Here is a 20,387-nt window from a genome sequence, read left to right on the forward strand (position 1 = left end):
CTACAATGAGCATAAATTCAAAAAGCTAAGGAATCATCTGGCCTAGGGGACTGATAGTGCTGGTTCCAATCTGGCAAAGAACGGCAAACAACAGTGACCAAATCCACTAGCCTTTGGCTATCAGAAATGAGCTGTTTTCAGCTCAGTTTCTAGCAGACAGATATTCACCAGGAAAATGCTGTTACCTACAGCATTATCTTCACACATTTTTCTTAAAATGATGCATTTGAATATTAAAAATGATTCATCCAAGTACTCTGAACTGTTAAATACTGCGCTTACCTACATAATAATCACAGGGAAACAGCAGCTCTTCCACTTTCTGCTAGTACCGAAACGCACACAACCAGAAGACTGGCATACTTCCGAAATATCACTAATACAAGTATCATGCTCCCACTGCTCACAGTAGTTTACCAGTGGCTACACCGATACTCCTAAAAGCAAATACGTAGAAGAAGCCTACATTTTTGTTGCCCAACTACCCTGATTTTGGGGACAGACAATGCCAATTTCCAACGCTGGAAAACTAGCATCTGAAATACACTGTCTGAACATTTGCTGAACATTCCAAGGCTTCCAAAGTCTTCTGGGATATATTTTGTCACATCTACAAATTCGTTCTCCCTGCCAGACATCACCTTTGTTACTACTTCAGAATCCCCATTTCTGTGAATCCTGTAAAACATTAAGCTTATGAGTGACTGAAAAATGAGAACGGTATGTTGTACAGAACGTGTACTTAGAGGTGCTCTAGCTAAAATCTTGCCTGGAAGAACATCACATACAGAATTTTATAGTTTTGACTTTTTAGGTATTCTAGCATTACCATGTGCTATTTTAAAAACTGTGTTTTGGCAGTAATGCATATAGGGAAGTTAAGCATACATAGTTTAGTTCTGAGACTTCACAGCTGTAAAAACCCTCAGATTCTGAATCATTCCAGTCTGCCTCCATCTCAATAATATATACCCTCTTTTTTTCTTTTAATTTCTGTTTTATATATCCTCCTTTTCCTATCCTATTCACAAAAATAAAACGTATCTTAAGATCAGAGCTACAAGTAGCTTTATCATGGGATCCTAGAGCAGAAAGGGGGAATCTGTACTGCAGACTTTGAGAAGTTTCTCAGACTTTTTTATTTCATTGTAAAATAGTTTATAAAATGGAAACAGTTCATGATTTGCAATAACAAGAAAAACCTACACTGTTTTCCTCTTATTGAAAAACAAAAACAAAACAAAACAAAACAAAACAAAGCAACAACAATATTCCTGCTTCAACATCCAGGCTGCAACAAGCAAACTTTATCCGTCCTCTTAACTCATTCTCCTTCTTACCCGTTTGTTTAGGCTATGGTTCACATAACTTCTATGACAGGCTGAAGTCTTAATAAAATATTTACTACCACTGCCAGGACTTTACCAACTGCACTGTGTTACTATGACTGCACCATGCAACTCTTTAAAATTAAAAGCCAGTGCGAACCAGAATAATATAATTAAACAGTTATTGTATAAAGCAATGCGTTTTTAGGTAGAAAAGTAATTCACAGATAAAAATCAAGCTATTAAGCAAAGCAGTCTCATATAAAAAATGAATTACTGATTTCACCCCTGTTAATATTTAACTAACACCAGCAGAGACTGTGTGAGAATTTCAAAGCAGAGTTAACATACAAGTTCCACTCACATTATTCTCTTTCTCTGAGGAACCGTGGATATAGGAGACGTCAAAGACTCCTGGCTGTAAACTCCGCTTTCGCTACAGGAGCCCACACTTGGCGAGGAAGCATGGGAAGGGGAATCCCCAGACAGGTCAAGTTTAAGAGCAGAATCAGGACTTTCAAGATCTGAAATGTTGCTGCTTAGCTTTGCCCTCTTCTTAGCTGCGCTGTTTCGTAGAGATCTAAGTGAACTTTGCATCTAAATGGGATTAAAAAAAAAAAAAAGCTTTTAATCACTGCATAGGTAAAAAGCTTTTTGAAGCAAAAAAGAAGTGTGGTTCTGAATGTCAATTCAAGTCCATGGTAGTTCACTGCACGTGGCCCTAGCGGGCAATGTGACTGAACATTTAGGTACGTTATGCGGCATTGTAAAGATCCCTGTCATTGTTTTACTTCACAAGATTTAGTATTTTTCAAACATCAGACACCCGAGCAGCAGAGGGAGCTACAGGATGCCTGAGCAGTACCGGGCACAGCGGCAGGGCTCAGCACAGGCTCCCTGCCTACACGAGGGGATCACTGGGCAGCCCACGGGGCTGGGGAACAGCGGTGCGGGACACAGCTCTGCTCACTGCAGATTATTTAACGGACCAGTAAAGGGAAATGCGGGGGCGAGTCTCTTTGACAAGGCTCATGGGCCATGTAAGGAAAAGATTTTTGAAGGTATTAAATATCTCATGTATTTACTAAGTCACCACTTGACTGGCACACTCAGAACACTGCCACTGAATACACGTTGGGCACAAATTACTACTAGCGGATTTCCTCTTACAGGGGGACCTTTGGAGCCTAATGCCAAATGCGTCTGTGCTGTATAAAACAGGTGCAGGCGGCATCACATCCATCCTGCTTCGCATCAGTTTTTCTCATTTTACACCAGGAAAAAATAACTGAAATCTAAGAGAGCTGGGACATGCTGAGTATCAAAGACAGCGCACTTAACCAAGCCGGGAGGCTGAGGAAACTCCAAGCCCAAAGAACCCTCCAGCAATGAAGTTTTCAGTTCTAACAGATAAAAGGATTATTATTTAAAGCTGAGGTGAAATTTAAAATTAAGTCAAGATAATGAGAACAAAAGCTGGACAACGGCCTGCAGTTCTGTCTCAGTACTACACTAACTGAAAGCGTTACGATCTGGCTCTGAGGAAAAGAAGTGAAATTAAGATGCCTGGAACAAAGACAGGACTTGGGCTTCAGTGTTGGTACTTTAAAGCACCGGGGGCTTTAGCTAGTGGCCTTTAGGTGTTGGGCTTTAGTTAGTGTCTGTTGAACACTCAACGGTGTCTTACTGAAGACCTGCTGCACTGATCATAGCGTCAAAAAGTTTAATTCAGAAATGTTTATTATTTTCTGGCACTTGTTTTTTTTTTATTATTATTTTTAAAAGTTTATAATCTATCAGTTGGAAAAGTGTGTTAAAACACATTTAAACAAACCTCTTCTTGGTCCACTTCCTCGCCATCAAGAGTTAGCTCTGAAAGATCAGCTGCAAGCTTCCTGCCCCCTTCGTTCACCCACACGTCCTCACACTCTTCGTTCTTCCACTTTGTCACACTTAACTCAATCTTATCGGGCAGCGGGCTGGCGAGCCGCGGTATGGGGGGGACGGGTCTGGTCCCATTGAGGCCTCGGCGGGAAGCTGGATGTCTCACCAAGGTGGGCTTCAGCTGCAGAGGGGAGTGTTTCTCCTGCAAATTGTCCCCTGGATAAGACAGAACCAGGCGTCAGTCCTCTGGAGAGACGGCAGGAACACAGCACTGACCAGAATAAACTTCATGCCTCATTTCTTTGTGGTACAGGGAAACCCCTTTGAAAATGAGGTGAGCTACGTTAAAAAACATGCTAATGCACTTAATTGAATTTACTATTATAAATACATTTCAAGAACATTCAGTTTAGCTGAGTGTGTGCAAATTTTTACAACAAGAACACACAAACAGCCTTATGAGTCAGACAACAAGCTTGTCCCCTAACAAGGTGAGAAATGGACGCCTGGGAGTATTTGGACAGGATTTAGGGACATGCAGAGGCTGGACACTAGCTGACATGCTGTCCTGGTTCGTATGTCCACTTTCTTTACCAAGAAATTCTTAGTTTTGGCTTCTACAGCAGCCTGCAGTCATCAGTTCCACAATGAGCATTAAAAAAGTACTTTCTTTTATTTAAAACCTGATGTCACTGAACCCCCTTCACGTATGCATGTATACTTGTATTCACGTGTATGAATATGTACACACATACACACACGAAAATAAATTTCTCACACAAACTAAATACTGATTCCTTGTCCAACTTATTTTTATACCATTCAAATTTGAAAAACTGTCAACATTGCTCTAATCAGCTAAATTATTTAAGTACTTGTGACTAAATAAGCTTAAAACTATTTCAGGTTAACTGATGTGTACATGAGGTCTTCAAAGACGGAAGAAATCAGACCATAAACAGCATCCTCTGCCATCAACTGTCAGTGTAAACTGGGATGAAATCAGCATAGACTCCACTAGCTGGAGATGTAGCTGTTTGTAACCAGAATTTAAAGAGCTATTCTGAGTACCAGAAATTAGACACATCAGTTCCCAAATGCAAATAAAGAGGTAAAAAGGCAAAATGCAGTGAGCAATATTTTCTTGTACATGTGTTATTCTGAGCATTAAAAGTAGCAGGCCTTCCTGTATGGGTTTCCCTTAAAAGTGCTACATTTTGGGATCTGTTTTTCTTTTAGTTTGATGGTAAACTTTTCACTGATGATGTCAGTGAACAGGAATACTCCTGGTTTCCTAATAGGGAAAGCACAGCTGCTGCATGTTTTTTATCCCACATATTTAAAAGGCAAAAGGAATGAAACATTTCAGTACTTCAAACTACCAATATGCAAAGACGCTGCTTTTAAAAAGAAGCCTCCAGTGATATGACTAGACTAGAGCAGGTATAAAAGCCACACACTTCTAATTACAATCGGGGCGTTGCATGAGTCCCAATTTACCTGGCACTGCAGGCTTTCTGACTACTGCTTGAAGTCACTCAACATGCAAACCTGCAATCCATTCTCAGTATATTGACAACATTCCTACCTGTATTGTCTCCGGACTTTTGACTACGAAGGTGCTTCTGAGAACTAGGCTTCGGCAGTCCTTCAAAGCTTTTAAGAGGCCAGGAGTTTGAGAAGTTCATGGTATTATCTTGTGACTTTTTCGGAGAGTCAGCTGGCGGGGAGACGTGCTTGGGGCTGGTCCTGGGTGATGACAGAGGGTAGGACGGCAGAATGAAAGCCCCCTGGCTCGCATTAGGACCTTGGAAGGACAACGTATGTTCTGCTTGATTGCAAAAACTTCTCTGGGTCTTGCTGGAAAAATTTAGGCTGACACAGACTGAGCAAAGAAAAAGAGAATGGTATTTGAGGTAATTACCCTCTTTGACAGATGTTACAATAATAATTTATAATGAAATAATACACTCTCTGCACAATCAAAATTGAAAGTCAGCATTTTACCCAAGCAGTCATGTAAAAATCAGCTAACTTGATGCTGCAGATTGCATCCTCCATCAAAATATCAATTTCCTTTTTTGTGCATTTGATCAACCAAGTTTGAACCTAAGCTGTTTTGCAGACATGTTTTAAGAATTGTATTTTTAAAAAAGAATCATTCAAGTAGATAGAACACAGCTCTGCTGCTTGCTGCTCTGTATTCCACATCTGCATTGCATAACATTTACAAACACAACTTTCAAAATTCAGCGATACAAGAGCACAAATAAACACAAATGTTATAAATGTTACTTCCTTTAAAATAAAACCCCAAAATTACATTTCCTAGAAATCGGTAGATCAAAAATGGAAAGATGAAGATAGATTTAGAACTAGACTGTTCTAATTCTTTTCCATGAAATGCAAATACTGACCTCAAAAATATCCGGAAGAGAACTGTTCCCCACATACACTCATGCTTTTACCCATGGCAAGTGAGTAAGAGAACAAGTTTTAACAATGTTCCTGACAGCTTCTGGAAAGCTCACTTTAAGCTGGACGATTCCAGCAACCTCCCCAAGAGTACAGCCCCACAAACAACTCCATTGGCACAAGAATGGGGAAGCACAGCCCGAGAGTGAGAACAAGTGACGGTGAGGTTGGTTTGGGGAACCTATTAATGATCTGCACCACTCCAAAGAAGACCATTCAGTTACGCCTTTAGTTATTGCTACAGCACAAACATGTCATTTACAATCAGATAGCTCCAAGGTCTCTGTCTTCTGTGCCTGCTGCTTTCCCAGGCTGCAGCATCCCAGCACTCCCTGGCTGTCCCAGGGCAGTGACACCGAGAAAACCAAGTCCGGTGTGGGTGGTGCTGCTGGAGAAAGGCTCAGGTAACAAGAATTGCTGGCACAGAATCTGTTTGCAGAGAGTAAATCAGCAAGTATGGTCAAAGTACTTGACAGCCTTCTGAAGACCGAGGGGAAGAGAACAGAAGATCGGCCTTGTAGTTAGAGGCAAGCAGCGTACAGAAATTTTCTCCTGTCTTTCCATTAGCAGAACACAGTATGCAGAGCCCATAAGTGGTGAGAAGCACACTCAGCGAATGAAGTTCCTGTACATCTTGCAAGAAGGCTGTCAGCCTGTCACTCGTCCAACAGCCGGAGCCAGCTGGACCCCTCCGAGCAGCTTTGTCCACAATTTGGTACCTCTGCCATCCATTCCTCCGGACAGGGAGTTTATTCCTTCACTAAACACTCACCTGGTCATTTTACTGTTATTACAACTTAGGAACAGCCAATTTTCTGCATGCTGCAGGTCCTGACTTACCCCAGCCTACACCTGCAGGGTTAAGGCACACTTTTGAAACTAGCAGCAAAAATCGCCTGACGTGGCGGTGCCCTGGAAACCTGCCTAGTAAAAACTGTACAGAGACCGCCAGCCAGGTGTCAGCTACTTGTGGGCTTCAGGGGCAAGCAGAGCAATGACAATGAGAACCAAACGCTCTGCGTGTACCAACATGGTGTCCCTGCTGCACCCAGCGGAACTAAGCCGACTGTGCTCACTCCTACCAAGACACTTCCAGCCACCAACCTCTGCTGCCCTGCATGCCTTACGGAAGACCGAAAGAGGAACACTGACTCGTGTCAGAGGGGCCAGGCTCAGACCTGGCCTTTGTCGTTCAGCAGGCTGGACTGATCTGATCTATGCTATTAGCAGAACTTAAAAAAAAAAAAAAAAAAAAAAAAAACATAAATTTTCCGAAAAAGTTCAGTTTCTGTTACAGTACCACATTTTATATAGCACTGTGACACAGTCAGGTATCAAAGGGTTGCAAATAACCACAAATGAAAACCACTAAACAGGAGTAAGGCACAAATGTGTTTGCATAGGGACAGTACAACATTTTGATACCCGTTTTTATTTAAGGCAGCACAGAAGAGACATTTCCAAAGTGACATGCACTGACTTATGATACAGTTAAAATCCATATACCTTTGTCTTGCTGACAGTTATTTAATCCTAAAAACTGTAAATCAGAGTCCACACTACCACTCTTCCCATGTGTCTGTGTGCATCCAAGTGTTCCACATTTCCCTGAAATATGCGGCTGATGAGAGCCCATAGCACCTTTCAAAAGAAAAACACAAATAACTAGATAAATACTTTACATACAGTGTTTAACAAAACATATACGACAATATGTAACAGGGAAGGAAGACACTGTCTAACTTGCAGTGTAATACCTAACTAGTCACTAAGTTCTGAATTGAGAAGTTTCTAAGCTACCCCATAACACTGCTCGTAGGCACAAACGAGAAAAATGGCTGGCTGTTCTGCAGGGCACTCTTCCAACTCCGAGAGCTGGAGGGGCTCACAAACAAACAAAAAACACAGAACAATCACCTCTTTAAATATATGACAATAGAAGGAGGGCAACACCTTAAACCCCCAAAATACAGTGAATTTCTTTAGTGTGATATCACCCCTTGCATAACAAGTGAGTGAACTTTGCATTCCACACATGTCAGTGCTCCTCAAACAACGCTGGGCACATAACCTCCTGCCAAGGGAAGAGAATAGATCAGGTCTGGTCTTGCCCAGTCTCTTCATATGCCTTTCGGCTATCAAAATACAAATCACTGCTACGCATGAATTAAGTGTAGCACTACACCTACAGTCTTCTACAGAGCTGTCTTTCAATACCATGACATTTTACATCCTTTAAAACAATCTTCAAAGCTCACTCTTCAGACAGCTTTCTACTGTAGCTGTTTACACAATCGAAAAAACAAAACAACAAAAAAGTAAATCTATGTTAGATATGAATGGTTCAGGTCTTCTGAAGAGCCTACCACACGTAAGTATGACCTTCCGAACATGTTGTCTGGTTTAGGGTTTGGTGTTTAATAACCTGCAGTCACTGTCAACTGATTCTTGAGAAGTGCTATTCTAGCCAACAGTGTATTCTTGCTGAAAAGTCAGTAAAATTTCTCTCTTTGTGATTTCTTCTTTATCTGTGATTCAAATTGTATTTTACAGCGTGAAAAAAAAATGGCTGAATTACTTTGTTGCTGATCTACATGACACTTCTTTTTCCTAATTTTGCAAGAGCAGCGGGAAGCTCTGCATTTCAGGTATATCCCGAGCCCTCTTGTTCAGCTCGTCTGGTCACAAAACCACGCTATTGCTGTCTGATCTCACTGTGAAATAACACAGCGCTACCTGCAAAAGAGGCTGGCCCATAAACTCGACTGGAGCCATCTAATCCAGAGCAGATCTGTGTGCACAGCACGGCTGCTTGCAGGTGCAGCGCGCTTCAGGAGCACGAGTGGGACTTCTGCAGCGTGCTGCAGCTGGAGGCAGAGCCCTGCGCCTGTTACTCAAATCTTCAGAGTAAATGAAAATAAATAACAAACCCAATCATCAGCAGATGATTAACCATATCATGAAGCTATAAATTTATGCTCAGGTTCTTATAAATCCGTTTCATAAATGGCAGATCAAACATGCATCTCTGTCAATACTTACCAGCACAAACGGAAGAATGCTCAGAGTTAAAATCTATACTATTCTGAAACAAATTCCTCGGCGGCCTTTTTCTACTAAAAAATAACTCCTCACTGACTGGCATTCCTTGAGAGGGCCTTAACTTTGGAGAATGGAGAAAGTCATTGGATGGAGAGAACTGCGGGAGAAAGGAAAATAAAGAAACAAAGGTGCGTGTGAACAGGACGCTTGGCTCTTTGCTTTACGAACAGAACTGCTCCCACCACCCCTGGAGCAGAACCCCCCGCTCGCTCCTGCTGGGCTGGGGGCTGTGGCCCCAGAAGGGGCCGAAATGAGAGCCCCTGGGCAGAAGGGGCCAAAATGAGAGCCCCTGGGCAGAAGGCCCCTCGGGTGCCAGCGCGGCCCTGCCGCCCGGCCCTGCTGCCCGGCACGCGCTGCTGAGGGGCGCAGGCCGCGTGCCGAAGGCCGCCCCGATGCCCTGCGCCCACCTCGGGCGGCCCACGGCCCTGGTGCTCAGGCCGGGCACCCCAAGGCTAAACGCACGGCTTCAGAGCCTCAGCTGCTGGTTATGTGCGGCTTGAGGCCCCGTTTCCGAGGCAAAGCAGGTCAGTGAAAGACATAGCCCAGATGGCAAAAGACTGTCTGTGCTACATCCACATGTACTGCACTGCACCTGAATACTGCAAGCTGTGAACCTGGTGGAAGCGTCCATCCAGACCTGCTGGTTAGGATTTACAAAAATAAGTCTATACCAAAAATGTACGCTACGCACACAGAGACAATGACAGCAAAATAAAACGGAAAAAGAAGAGTGAGAAACAATCACCTAAATCCAAAACGTTACCTAAGTTTAAAAAAAAAAAAGTGTCCAATTCTGTCTTCACACATTAAACAGTCCCACCTAACCCTTTATTAAAAGATAAAAAAAAAATGAGATACAAAGCCTCTCACTGTCATGAAAGCAAACGCAAAGCTTTGCTGCAGCATGGCCAAGTCTACAGCTCAAAACTTCAGGTCACACGCGCACAAAGACTGGCAGAATTGTTTATAAAACTTAGAAGTCAGCCTTGACCCCATGGCTCAGCAACACAAACTACCAAGGGTTCCTCTGTCAACACAAGGTAGTTAAGTTTTAAATGCAAAACATTTGGATGAACATTTTATTTTCCCGGCTACCCAATACTTTAAGTGTTTGAAAGCCTTTAGTCAGTTTCCAGTTGTCACTCAAATACAGGTTGACACTTCACATTCAAGAAGAAAAAAGGTAAATAGAGAGTTAACAAAATAAATATTAACATTTTGATTTACATTAAGCTATGTAACTTTTTAAATAGGCAATGTCTGTCTGAGTTGTGAGGAAAGCATGCTTCAGGTTCAGTCTGAAGGCTGCATTTCATAATATCAGCACCTTGCAATCAGAACCAATTATAGTTAAAGGAAAACTCTGAATAATACACTTAGGAAAGAAAAGATCAAGCTTTGGAGGTTTCTTGTTCTCTGATTTAATTATTAAAATCGGTAATCAAAATCATTTCCAGGCTATATTAACTCCGTTCTCCCCTTTCGCAGCCAAGGCTCCACACAGAGGTCAGGCCAGAAATCTGAACCAAAATGGAAGTGTTTATTCAGGACCAGACAGAACAGCGTCACGGCAAGCCTAAAAGCCCCACTCAATATTCCCTCAGTATGAACAGAGATGTTACAGTCTAACGTACACGTAGTACATTCACTTAAAAAAAAAAAAAGAAGTGCTCTTTTTAGATTTTACTGAAGGTCTCAGTTCACCCTAAAGATGGTTTCTGAAACCGGGGACTCAACGCAAGCTCTCGCCCTATGAAACTGTGACTGCCGACGAGCCCCTAAGTCCTCGCTCCGCAGCCTGGCCCCGCCATGGGACCCCGCTGCAGTGTCCCATGAACCTGCCCTGTGGAAGGGCTCCTGACAGGGCACCCCAGCAGGGCCGCCAGCACCCCGCGGGGCCGCCCGCACCCCATGGGGCCACCCACACCCCACAGGGCCGCCAGCACCCCGCGGGGCCCTGTCAGGCCCATCGGAGGGCCCGTCAGCTGCGAGCGCTGCAGGCACGCTGGGGGACCCCGGGGAGCTGACCGGGTCACCGCGTCCCGAGAGCTAAATGGCTTAGTCAGCTCAACAGCAGCTAGGCGTTCGAATTTCATCTCTGATGGGGCTTAATCTGATAATGTGTTTAATATTTCCATGGGGTTTCACAAAAGCATGACAAAGTAAAACAGGGCCAGGTGTAACACTTGAAGAGACAGGGTGATGACATGAGTAGCATGGCTGTGAGCGTGCTCTGTTTTTACGTAATTACAGCACTTACTTTATCACACAATATCCTAAAAACAGAATTTTTACGGTGATGGAACGTGGACAAAAGTCTCTGAATTTCAACAAAATCACATAAAAGCCAGAAGAAATCAAATCTCCATCCCCTACCGATGAGACTCCTCTGGAAAACACAGCCTCCACAACTCCAACTTTTAGGTTACTTATTTCTAATTCTGCTCCCTCTCGTAGTGCCTCCTCCCTTAAAAACGGAAGAAATAACTCAGACGTGGTACCTGTTAGCAGTAAATAAATAAGCAAAGCAGCGATTTGGCTGTATTTCCAGTCTGCTCTTTAAAAACCCGACCGGCTCACAAAGGCCCAGCTGTTCATCTCCGCGCCGGCTGCCAAGGCGCACGGCCGCAGGGGCACCGCCCTCCAGCTCACACCGCATCGCTGTTCCTGGGGGATCTTTGTGGTTAGCAAACACGGCAAAAATCCGGTCTTGGTGACAAAATGGCATGCCCTGACCTACTGGTACGCGCTGCTCTGCGTGTGCTCCAGGGCCATCGGCACAGCGACTCGGGGTCTCTGGTCTGGCACGTGTTAGGCAACCCCACCAAAATGCTCAGAAGCTCAAAACTTTTTATACACCTTCCTCCCTCAAAGACAGTGCTTACGCAGGACCGCGCTTTTTGATTGGGTTTCTGAGATCAGACTCTGACGTGAAATGCTCAGTGAACTAAAAGCTCAGTTTAAATCTTGCAGTGAGGGAAGGCTTCAGCAGCCGAGACACAAAAACAGGTCGGTCTGGACCCCGCTTTCAGTGGGAGAGCGCAGCCAGAACGCAGCCGGTGGGACGTGCCTTAGTGAGACCAGAGCCCGAAACGTGAAGCTTCGGAGAGGATAAGAAAGAAGTTCTGACAGCTGGACATACGCTGAGGACAATCACAGCGAGAGGAACGGTAACACTCGACGCTGCGCTGTCCTTTTGTCAGCTGGGTCTGCTGAAGGGCACCAGTTTTACTTTGACAGCGAGACACAGCGGCCACGTGGGCTAAGTGATTTGCTTCAGGTTAGCGCAAGTCGGGACAAAAGAGGAGACGAACTCAGAATCACTTTGGTCGGGAAGGATTTAATTTCCACTCGGACCACCGCTGTCGGAAAATATTTGAACCCGCCCAGCAGAAGGCCCAGCACTGCCAAGCGGCCGGTCCCCCGGTCCCCTGCCTGTTGAGCAGCTGTACGGGGTGAGACGAAAGGCCCACCTGGTCGGATACCAGCAGCCACCAACAACACACACCCAGGCATGCGTTAACATTAGCACGAACATACAGCAGCGCTTCCCCAAAACACTCTCCCAGCCTCCAGAAAAATCACGTCTCATCTCCCAGAGACTGACACCTCAGACAAAATTCCACATGTACAGCCAAACTGTGAAGCTACACGCAAAGAGCTCACGGACGGTTTATACCAAGGCTTAAAACTTCAGCAAAATGTTCAAATGCTGTTGCTGCTCCACCCAAGGGCACTGCTGTCAGCTGCGGGTGCAGTGACCCACAGCAGATATTTTTTAGATATCTTAGATATTATTTAGATATATTATTTGGATAGCAGATAGTTTTTACAGGGAAAAACTGCAAGGCAGCTTTTATCCTGCAGTAATTCCGTATTACATGCAGCACACTCAGTCTGCAGGGCAAACGGGAACACGCACCTACCAGACACCGCTGAGGAACTCCCAGCGCAGCGTTAGCTTATCTGGGGCAACTAGTTTTAGTTCCTGCTGTCAGCAGGGCAGTAGCATTTAGTCTTTTAAATAGCACTTTCGTACCTAGAACTGTCAAGAGTGTTTCTGTTCTGATAATTTGCTTAAACTGGGATTATAAAAGATTAGAGTTTAAAAGGGAATAGAGGGATTGCCAACGCCATCCTGACCTCATGTGTGTGACCTCTCAGGAATGGCATGACAAGCTGGGAAACCATTTGCGAATGTAACATGTTTGGTTACAGCAGGTTAATTTCAATTTCTGAAAGCCAGCACCCAGAAGACCAGTAAGTAGATCATACTGAGTCCTACAGAAAACAACCTAAACATTTCCTTCAGAATGGGATCTGGTTTGCTTCGTACTGGAACTGTTTACATCTTCCGAAGACCAAGGAATTGGAGCAATCATAATACATCAGTGTCTCCAGAAAGAGAATATTCACTTTGACAGATCCAGAGAACTTTAACCACTGAATGTACAGATAACATTCCTCATCCCAAGCCTGGCTCTGCCTGCTCACAATTAGAAATGAGCAGGACCCTTCTGAAGTACACAGGAAATAATTCACGAGGCTAAGCTCTTTACTACCACCCTGTTTTGCCAACTACTTCCCATCTCTAGCAAGCAAAGGGCTCCAGTGGTGCTGTTACAGGGCTCCTGTAGGTATACGCTTCAGAATCTAAACTTAGAGGTGCTAAAAACAAAACCAAAACAGATACAACTTTACTGATTTAGCTAGGAACCAGAGAAGCTTCAGCCTGCTGCGTGAGCTGCGTGGTGCCAGCAATTACCTCTGCCCAACCTAAGGACTAGGAGGTCAGGGGCCTCCTAAAATTTGGGTTTAGAAGCGGGCAGAGTTGAAGGGCCCAGTCTGGCCCGCAGCTGCGACAGATGTGTGCAGCTGCCAAGAATGAGAAATAGAAACACAGGTAATTATGCTTCATTTGATGAACTTGGGTTTTGCTCTCAGAAAGAAAGGAAAACGAAAAGCTGAGGCTGTAGGAGCAGCTACTAGGCTGTAAGCCTTACGTTCCACCACATAGAGCGCCACGGCGTGAAGTCAGGCTGTGCAGCCACAGCACACCAGCTGTCCAGTAACAAGACTCACAGATAAAACAGGCTGGTATAAATGTTTTATTTAATGCCCTTTTTCACAGCGCTGTGGCGTGTCCCCCAGCAGTGCCACGTCCTGTAAGTGCACCCCACAGCCAGGCACTGCTGGGCGATGTTACCAGTGCGGCACAGCTCCTGGCACAGCTCTGTGCCTGCCGGAGTCGCAGCGAGGCGGCCGCACCACCCTGGGTGACCACCCAGCCTCTTCCCTCGGGCCTTTGGTGGCACTCCGTGCCAGCCGGAGGGGCTGCCTTCCCCAGGAAAGCCCTGCGGCATTCAGCTATCACATTTTGCTGTGCTGTTCCGTCACAGGCTGGGAGAAAGCTCACCCCCCGGCGCAGAACCAGGGCATTCCCTGAGGCTGAGGTGCCGGCAGCTGAAGCGTCTGCGGCTCCCGAGCTGCTCGCTAGCGGGCCTGTAAGGCTGCACACAACTGCAGTCTCGTGCAAATTCAGCAAACTGAGAGGAGCCCTGCTCTTGCACCTCTGGCACTGAACTAATCCCACTAGCTCGTGGTACCTGCGGCTGGCGATCCCGACAGGCGGCCGCGTGTTCCTGCGCTCACACCTCAGCTCAGCACGGTGCAGACACGTGCAGGAGAGCTGCAAGCCCTACGGGGTTGTGTGGGCAGCAGACCGCAGTCAGGTTGTCCGTGTGAATCCTGCTAGCATCGCTGACACCCCCAAGTTCGCAGTGGGTATGAAACAAACACACTTCCAGAGCACTTCCGAGGTTACAGGGAAGCGTTTCATCCACAAACCCATTTAACATTACCCACAGAAGCCGCATTCAGACACAGCCTCAGAGGCAACGTGCTTTATCTACCTTACAGTTTCAGTACACATTAACCTACACATTTAACTCCCTATCTTATCTGATCAGCAAAGTCTAGACGCGGCCTTGGACAATCGCTGCGTCACCTGACTTTAAAAATACAAGTAGAAAAACAGCTTTAAAGATTAAGCTAATTTCATGCATTCTTTCAGCCACAGAATGACTCTAAAAGTTAATTTTTAAACAAATTCATCTCAAAGGAATGTCTGAATTAATAATTAATTTTTTTTTTTACATTTACTTGAACAAGTCAAGTACGCACATTTTATGCATGACATACCCTACTAAAAGCAGGCAGTAATGAAGAGGCAAGGGGCTGCCTTTCTATCTCTTTGCTTGTTAAATGCCCTGGGGTAAAGAACTTTATTTATACAGCTTTTGCAATCTCTTTCAGTTAACAAGAAAAACCTTCAAGTACAGGAAACACTGTCCAAGTTCGCTAGTCCCAGTGTGTCTTAAGTGAAAACACAGCTCACCTATTTGTAACGGAGAGAGACATGCCATGGGATAAACGTCATTTTGTGGCACGGGCGTAAATAAACAAGCACCGTCAAGAAGCCAGCAAATACTGTAGGAAAATACCAGAAAGCCAGATCGGATGACAATCCCCTGCCCTGGAGAGTTTCACAATCTGTTCAGACAGATTAACAGCAGGGTAAGATTGGTAAATGATCGGGATGTGAAGACAGGGAAACAAAGCTGTCAGCTTGCAGCGATCAGAGAAGTATCGCAGTACTCAAACCACTGCGCTGCTTAAGCTTCCGTCGCAGTAAATGGAGATTTAGCCATTGGGACTCAATAAAGTTTTGAAAACAGTTCATGTCGTCTTAAGTTAAGTCCTTGGCCACAAAGACAGCCCTCCAGATTCTACTCATTGCACCTTCTCCATTGACAATGGGGCTGCTTAAGCAATTACTGTGTAGGTAACTACAATGGATCCCCACTCTGTTTTTCTCCCTTACGCAGGACGAAGACCAGCATGTGGTTAACCTTCGAACAAAAAGCCTCCCTCACAGAACTCGTCTGCAAACAAGGCCGTTCGCTGTCTCCGCGCAGAGGGCGAAGATGCGGCAGCTACATCAGATCACGCCTGTCCCTTTCACAGGCGCACCGTTACAGCCAGACCTTCTCTGCACAGGTGCCAGGGTACGAGGGAATCCTAGAACTTGACGATCTGCGCGCCACCAGTACTTCTGAGGGGCAGGCAGATGCCGCCAGCACCACTCAAACAACTGCTACTGGAGAGAGCTGCGTGACGGTTAAGGCAGCCTCCTCAGGCTGAGCTGGCACAGGACGGTACAGAGAAGCAAAGCTACTCCTTGAGCCACGTTCCGCTCACATTTGTCTTAGTGTGTCTTGGAAGAGCTTTGCAGGCGGGCAGCCGTTAATCCACTGCAAATTTTTTAACATCACAGCTCCCACAAGCCCGTTGAAGGGTAATTGTAAAACCAGAAGCCTGCCGGTTGTACACTCTTCTACCTGTCTGCTGGCAAAGAAGCAGTTTGCATTTTCACAGGGACTGAACTAAGTTTTTCAGTTTTTCCGCTGAATGCAGAACGTTAGCTGCGGCACTGCATTGATTTCCGGAACTCCAGGAACAACACCCTGATGTTTTTGACTCCAGGTGAACCGCTGCCTCGAAAGCAAGCTGGTAAGGCTGCGTTTCGGCAGCATGTTCCTTTACGTCCAAGTCAAAAGTGGCAACTTCCCAATGCTATCAAACACGACATCAACCATTATTCTTGTCAGTACTTACCTGCATGCAAGCACAAAGCTATGTGGAGAGGAGTTACACTTCAATGTAAAAGGAATTCAGGTTAACTGGAGGGTTCTGGTTATTCAGGCGTCTTTCAAGTAAGTGCCAAAGCAGCACTAACATGTTTCCTTTGGCAGAGGGCAACAGATGAAGTCTTCAAATTCTGACACCTCACAGTTATCGATCTGCTTTCTACCAACTTAAATATGTAAGAAAACAACATAAAATGGAAGTGAGAAGCAAACAGAGCAAGTCAGAAAGCAGAGGGAAGAGACAAGAACAAACAGCATCCGTAAGAGGCACAGGATGTCTTAGAAAAAGTCATTAGATGCAAAAACCCCACCTCGTTAAAAAGGAATAAATACGGTACAGGACAAACAACATTTCCTCCCTGCAGAAGTACTTGTGTTTCCTCCTACTACACGGCAGCAGCGAAAGCAAAGTGAGAGTGGTTAATCTCATGGCTTAAGACCCCGACACGCAGCAGAGGAACACAGGCTCAGGACAGTAACCTGCACTGACGTTCACGAGCAGTTCCTTGGTTAGAGTTTAAAAACCAAAGAAAGGCTGAAACCGATTCAGGTCTAATTCTGCAAAACGAGCTGGCACCACGTTAAGTTCTACATCTATTCGTAGGGATGGACAAGGTGAAATATTCGGCGTTGCACACAAGGATGTAAGAATAAAGATGACCCCAAAAGGAAGGTGTGAATTTTACGTTGAAGTATTTGCATGACGTTCCACAACCGAACAAACAGTTCTCCAAGGAGGAAAGAAAAGAAACTCTCGGCACAAAAAGATCTGCAGTCACGCAGACAAATCTGGGGGTGAAGAAGAGAGGAGCCCAGTGGCTGCCAAACTCGGGAAGCTGATCTGAAGACCTTTGTTTTTTTCCTGTCCGGCTGTGCACACCGGAGGTGACTCCTCTCACCCGAGAGCTTCCCGCCGTGCGGGTGACTTGCCCCTTGAAGCTACGCTATGAACAAAGCCAACCCCCCACGTGTGCCCTTCGCACTCCGGGTCCCTGGCAGCTGGACTGGTTTCCATCCCGGCAGTACGGGATGGGGTGTACATCCACGAAAACCCCACTACGGCTACAAAAATTCACTGGGTCTAAGAAGTTTTCTTGTAGCAGCGTCGAGGACGTTACCCCGCAAACAGACCACCTCACCGGCCCCGGCCTGAAGCCTCGAACACGTGGCTACTTCCCCGCTCAAACTCGAGCCCACACCATTCCTGACGTCCTTCACGCACGCAGCAAAACACAAAGCAAAAATTAATCGCTTTCCCTCCCTCCCTCCCTCTCTCCCTCCCTCCAGGGGTGGAAACTTTGGGCACTCCTCCCAGTTTACACGGATAAATACAACCGCACGTGCAAAAAGATTTAAAAAGGTCAGACCCGTTCCCCAGGAGCCAGCGTGGGCTCGAGAGCGCTGAGCTGGGCAGCGAGCCTCCCGCCCCTGCGAGCTGCTGCCGGGAGAGGTGCTGCCTGCACCGGCTTGCTTTTGGTACCGCTGCACCCAACGACACGCATACACTCCTTCCAGGTTTTTACGGTACAATGGTGTTAGCTCACATCCCTTCATCAAGGGACTTCATTAAAGCCCGCCCTTCACGCAGGAACAACGTTTATCACTGCTCATGATCTCATTCATGACAGGAACAAGTTACTAAGCAACTAAGAATTAAATTCTGAATACGTAAACATGGCAACGAGGACATCTACTCATGCCAACTTCCAATTTCCAAAAAGAGCCTCTTGTTCAGTGATAGAGTTCAAGTAATTCTAGAGTAACTCCTCTGCTGGAGGCCCAGTAATGCTGAATTAAACCTGTGCAGCTAAAGAAAACAGCACACGCCCCAGCTCTTACGCGTGGGGATACAGAAACCAGATGTCACAGAGCAGAACCGCTGCCCAAGTAAAAGGGACTTGAACGGTTTCTCAGAGGTTCCTTCCAGGTGCGGACACCAACAGGGTCAGTAAGCGTTAAAACCAAAACCTGGGTCAGTCAGAATTACTGTTTCGGTCTCACCTACGTTTTTCCTGGTCGATTCAGCCCGAGGAGCAGGAGCTGCAGGCACACGTGGCAGACCGCGAGCTGTATTACAGGCACGCTGCCAAACGGCACCAGCTTCGGTCGCAGTCCGGCTCTGCGTCCCGGAACGCCACCGGGCGCTCCCATGCACAAGTACGCAGAGCTCTGAAATGGTCTCCCCGGCCTTACTCCCTGTGGTTCTGCTGGCTTTCGTCAGAAACAGGTCATAAGAAGTGCCTTGCCAGAAGTGCCTTGCTGAGTCCGGTTAATTTCAAAAATTAAGAATTTCTGTAAGTGGCAAGCTATCTGGGTCCTCCTAGCGCTAAATCTGAGATACAAAGTTCTCAGAATCGATTTCCCCGATCAGCGTATTTAGCTCTAGAGATCCTTGAGCATAAATTAGCAGAATCAGGCCTAGCTCAGAAATACCTGCCATTTAGTAAACCTTTGAAAACTGTCAAATGCTCCCCTGGACACCCCTCAGAACGAAGATGCCCGGGGGCTGGCAGTACGTACCTGCTCCACGCCCTTCATGGAGGGCATCGTGCCTCCTGAGCCGCCCTCCTTGTCTGCAGTGGGCTCGCTTTCCCAAGGCAGTTTGTTTTTCCCTTTACCCGCGCTCAGGACTCTTCTCGGACTCACTCCCTGGTCAGCGGGTGAGCCGGAGGTTTGCGGGGCGTCCCTCGCGTGGTACCCGCAGTAACTGTGTGCGCTCTGCGTCCTGCCGCCCGCCAACAGCCAGTCCGTGTCCGCTCCCTGCGGCAAGCTGGAGGCCCTGCTGTGGCCGGCCGAAGGCAGGGGCACGGCGTACTCCACGAAGCCTTCCTCCGCCAGCCTCGGCAGGGCCTTTCTGGCCAGCCGCGCCTGCACGGCGTGCATCACCCCGTCCCCATCGGCCTCCAGTTCCACCGCGTCGACGGCCCGGAAGAGAAGGGCGGTGTTGCCGGGGCCCATGGCCGCCGCCAGCGCCGCGAAGGCTTCCAGGGCGGCGTGCCGGACCCTGCGCTTGCCGTCCACCAGCGCCGGAGCCAGGCCGAAGGCCAGCTCGGCCAAGTCCAGGTCCTCGCCGGGGTAGGTGAGCAGGGCCGCGATGCAGACGTTCACCACCTCCTCGCGCACCCTGGAGTTCCGGTGCCGCAGGTGCTCCCGCCGCAGCAGCAGCCCCAGCACGGGCCGGGGCCCGGCGGCCTCCATGAGGCGCAGGAGGAGGCGGCGGTGCTCCCGCCGGATCGGCAGCTTGGCGTCGCCCAGCACCTTGGCGGCCGCCGCGACGAGGGGCGCCAGGAAGGCGGGCAGGCGGGCGGCCAGGCGCAGGGCCAGCAGGCGGACGGCCTGCAGCGCCCCCAGCACCACCCTGAAGTTGGGGTCGTCCAGCAGCGCGCACAGCAGGCCCAGCAGCCCCAGCAGGCTGCCGGCGGGCGCCGAGGCCAGCGCCCCCTGCTCGGCGGCCCCCAGCAGCCGCTTCAGCTCCTCCACGGCCCGCGCGCGGCCGCGGTAGTCCCGCTGCTCCAGCAGCCGCCCGTGCAGCTCCGCCGGCAGCAGCCCGAAGCGCAGCGGGGCCGCCCCGGGGGGCGCCGCCTCCTCAGGGGGCCGCGGCTGCAGCGGCCGGGACGGGACGGGGCCGGGATCGGGGCCGGGATCGGGCTCGGGGCCGGGATCCGCCGCCGCGGGGCCGGGGCTGGGATCGGAGCCGGGCTCCGGGCCGGGCTCGGGGCCGGCTGCGGGCCGTGCGGTGCCGCGGCGCCTCCCCGGCGGGGCCTCCCCGCGCGCCCCCTCCCGCGGGCGCCGGGCGCCGTCCCCCGCCGGGCCGCGCGGCGGCTGCTGCATGGCGCGGGCGGGCGGCGGCGGCGGCGCCCATGGGCGGCCCGGCTCGGGGCGCGCACCC

At 47.9% G+C, this 20,387-nt stretch overlaps 1 protein-coding gene across 2 annotated transcripts in view; it reads right to left on the reverse strand.

Annotated features, from left to right (window-relative positions):
* The window catches only part of TOGARAM1 (TOG array regulator of axonemal microtubules 1), a 43,610-nt gene extending 23,229 nt beyond the window's left edge, over positions 1-20,381 (reverse strand). For both annotated transcript variants that reach the window (XM_013199405.3, XM_066998785.1), the window contains exons 1-6: positions 19,019-20,381; positions 8,730-8,886; positions 7,194-7,328; positions 4,801-5,097; positions 3,163-3,428; positions 1,693-1,925 (exon numbers count right to left, since the gene is read on the reverse strand). In XM_013199405.3, coding sequence (XP_013054859.3) covers positions 1,693-1,925; positions 3,163-3,428; positions 4,801-5,097; positions 7,194-7,328; positions 8,730-8,886; positions 19,019-20,329 — 2,399 coding nt within the window. In that variant the 5' untranslated portion in view covers positions 20,330-20,381. The remainder of the gene's footprint in view (positions 1-1,692; positions 1,926-3,162; positions 3,429-4,800; positions 5,098-7,193; positions 7,329-8,729; positions 8,887-19,018) is intronic.
* Between the last annotated feature and the right edge of the window lie 6 nt (positions 20,382-20,387).

Source organism: Anser cygnoides, chromosome 5 (genome assembly GCF_040182565.1).
Source record: "Anser cygnoides isolate HZ-2024a breed goose chromosome 5, Taihu_goose_T2T_genome, whole genome shotgun sequence".
Lineage (NCBI taxonomy): Eukaryota > Metazoa > Chordata > Aves > Anseriformes > Anatidae > Anser > Anser cygnoides.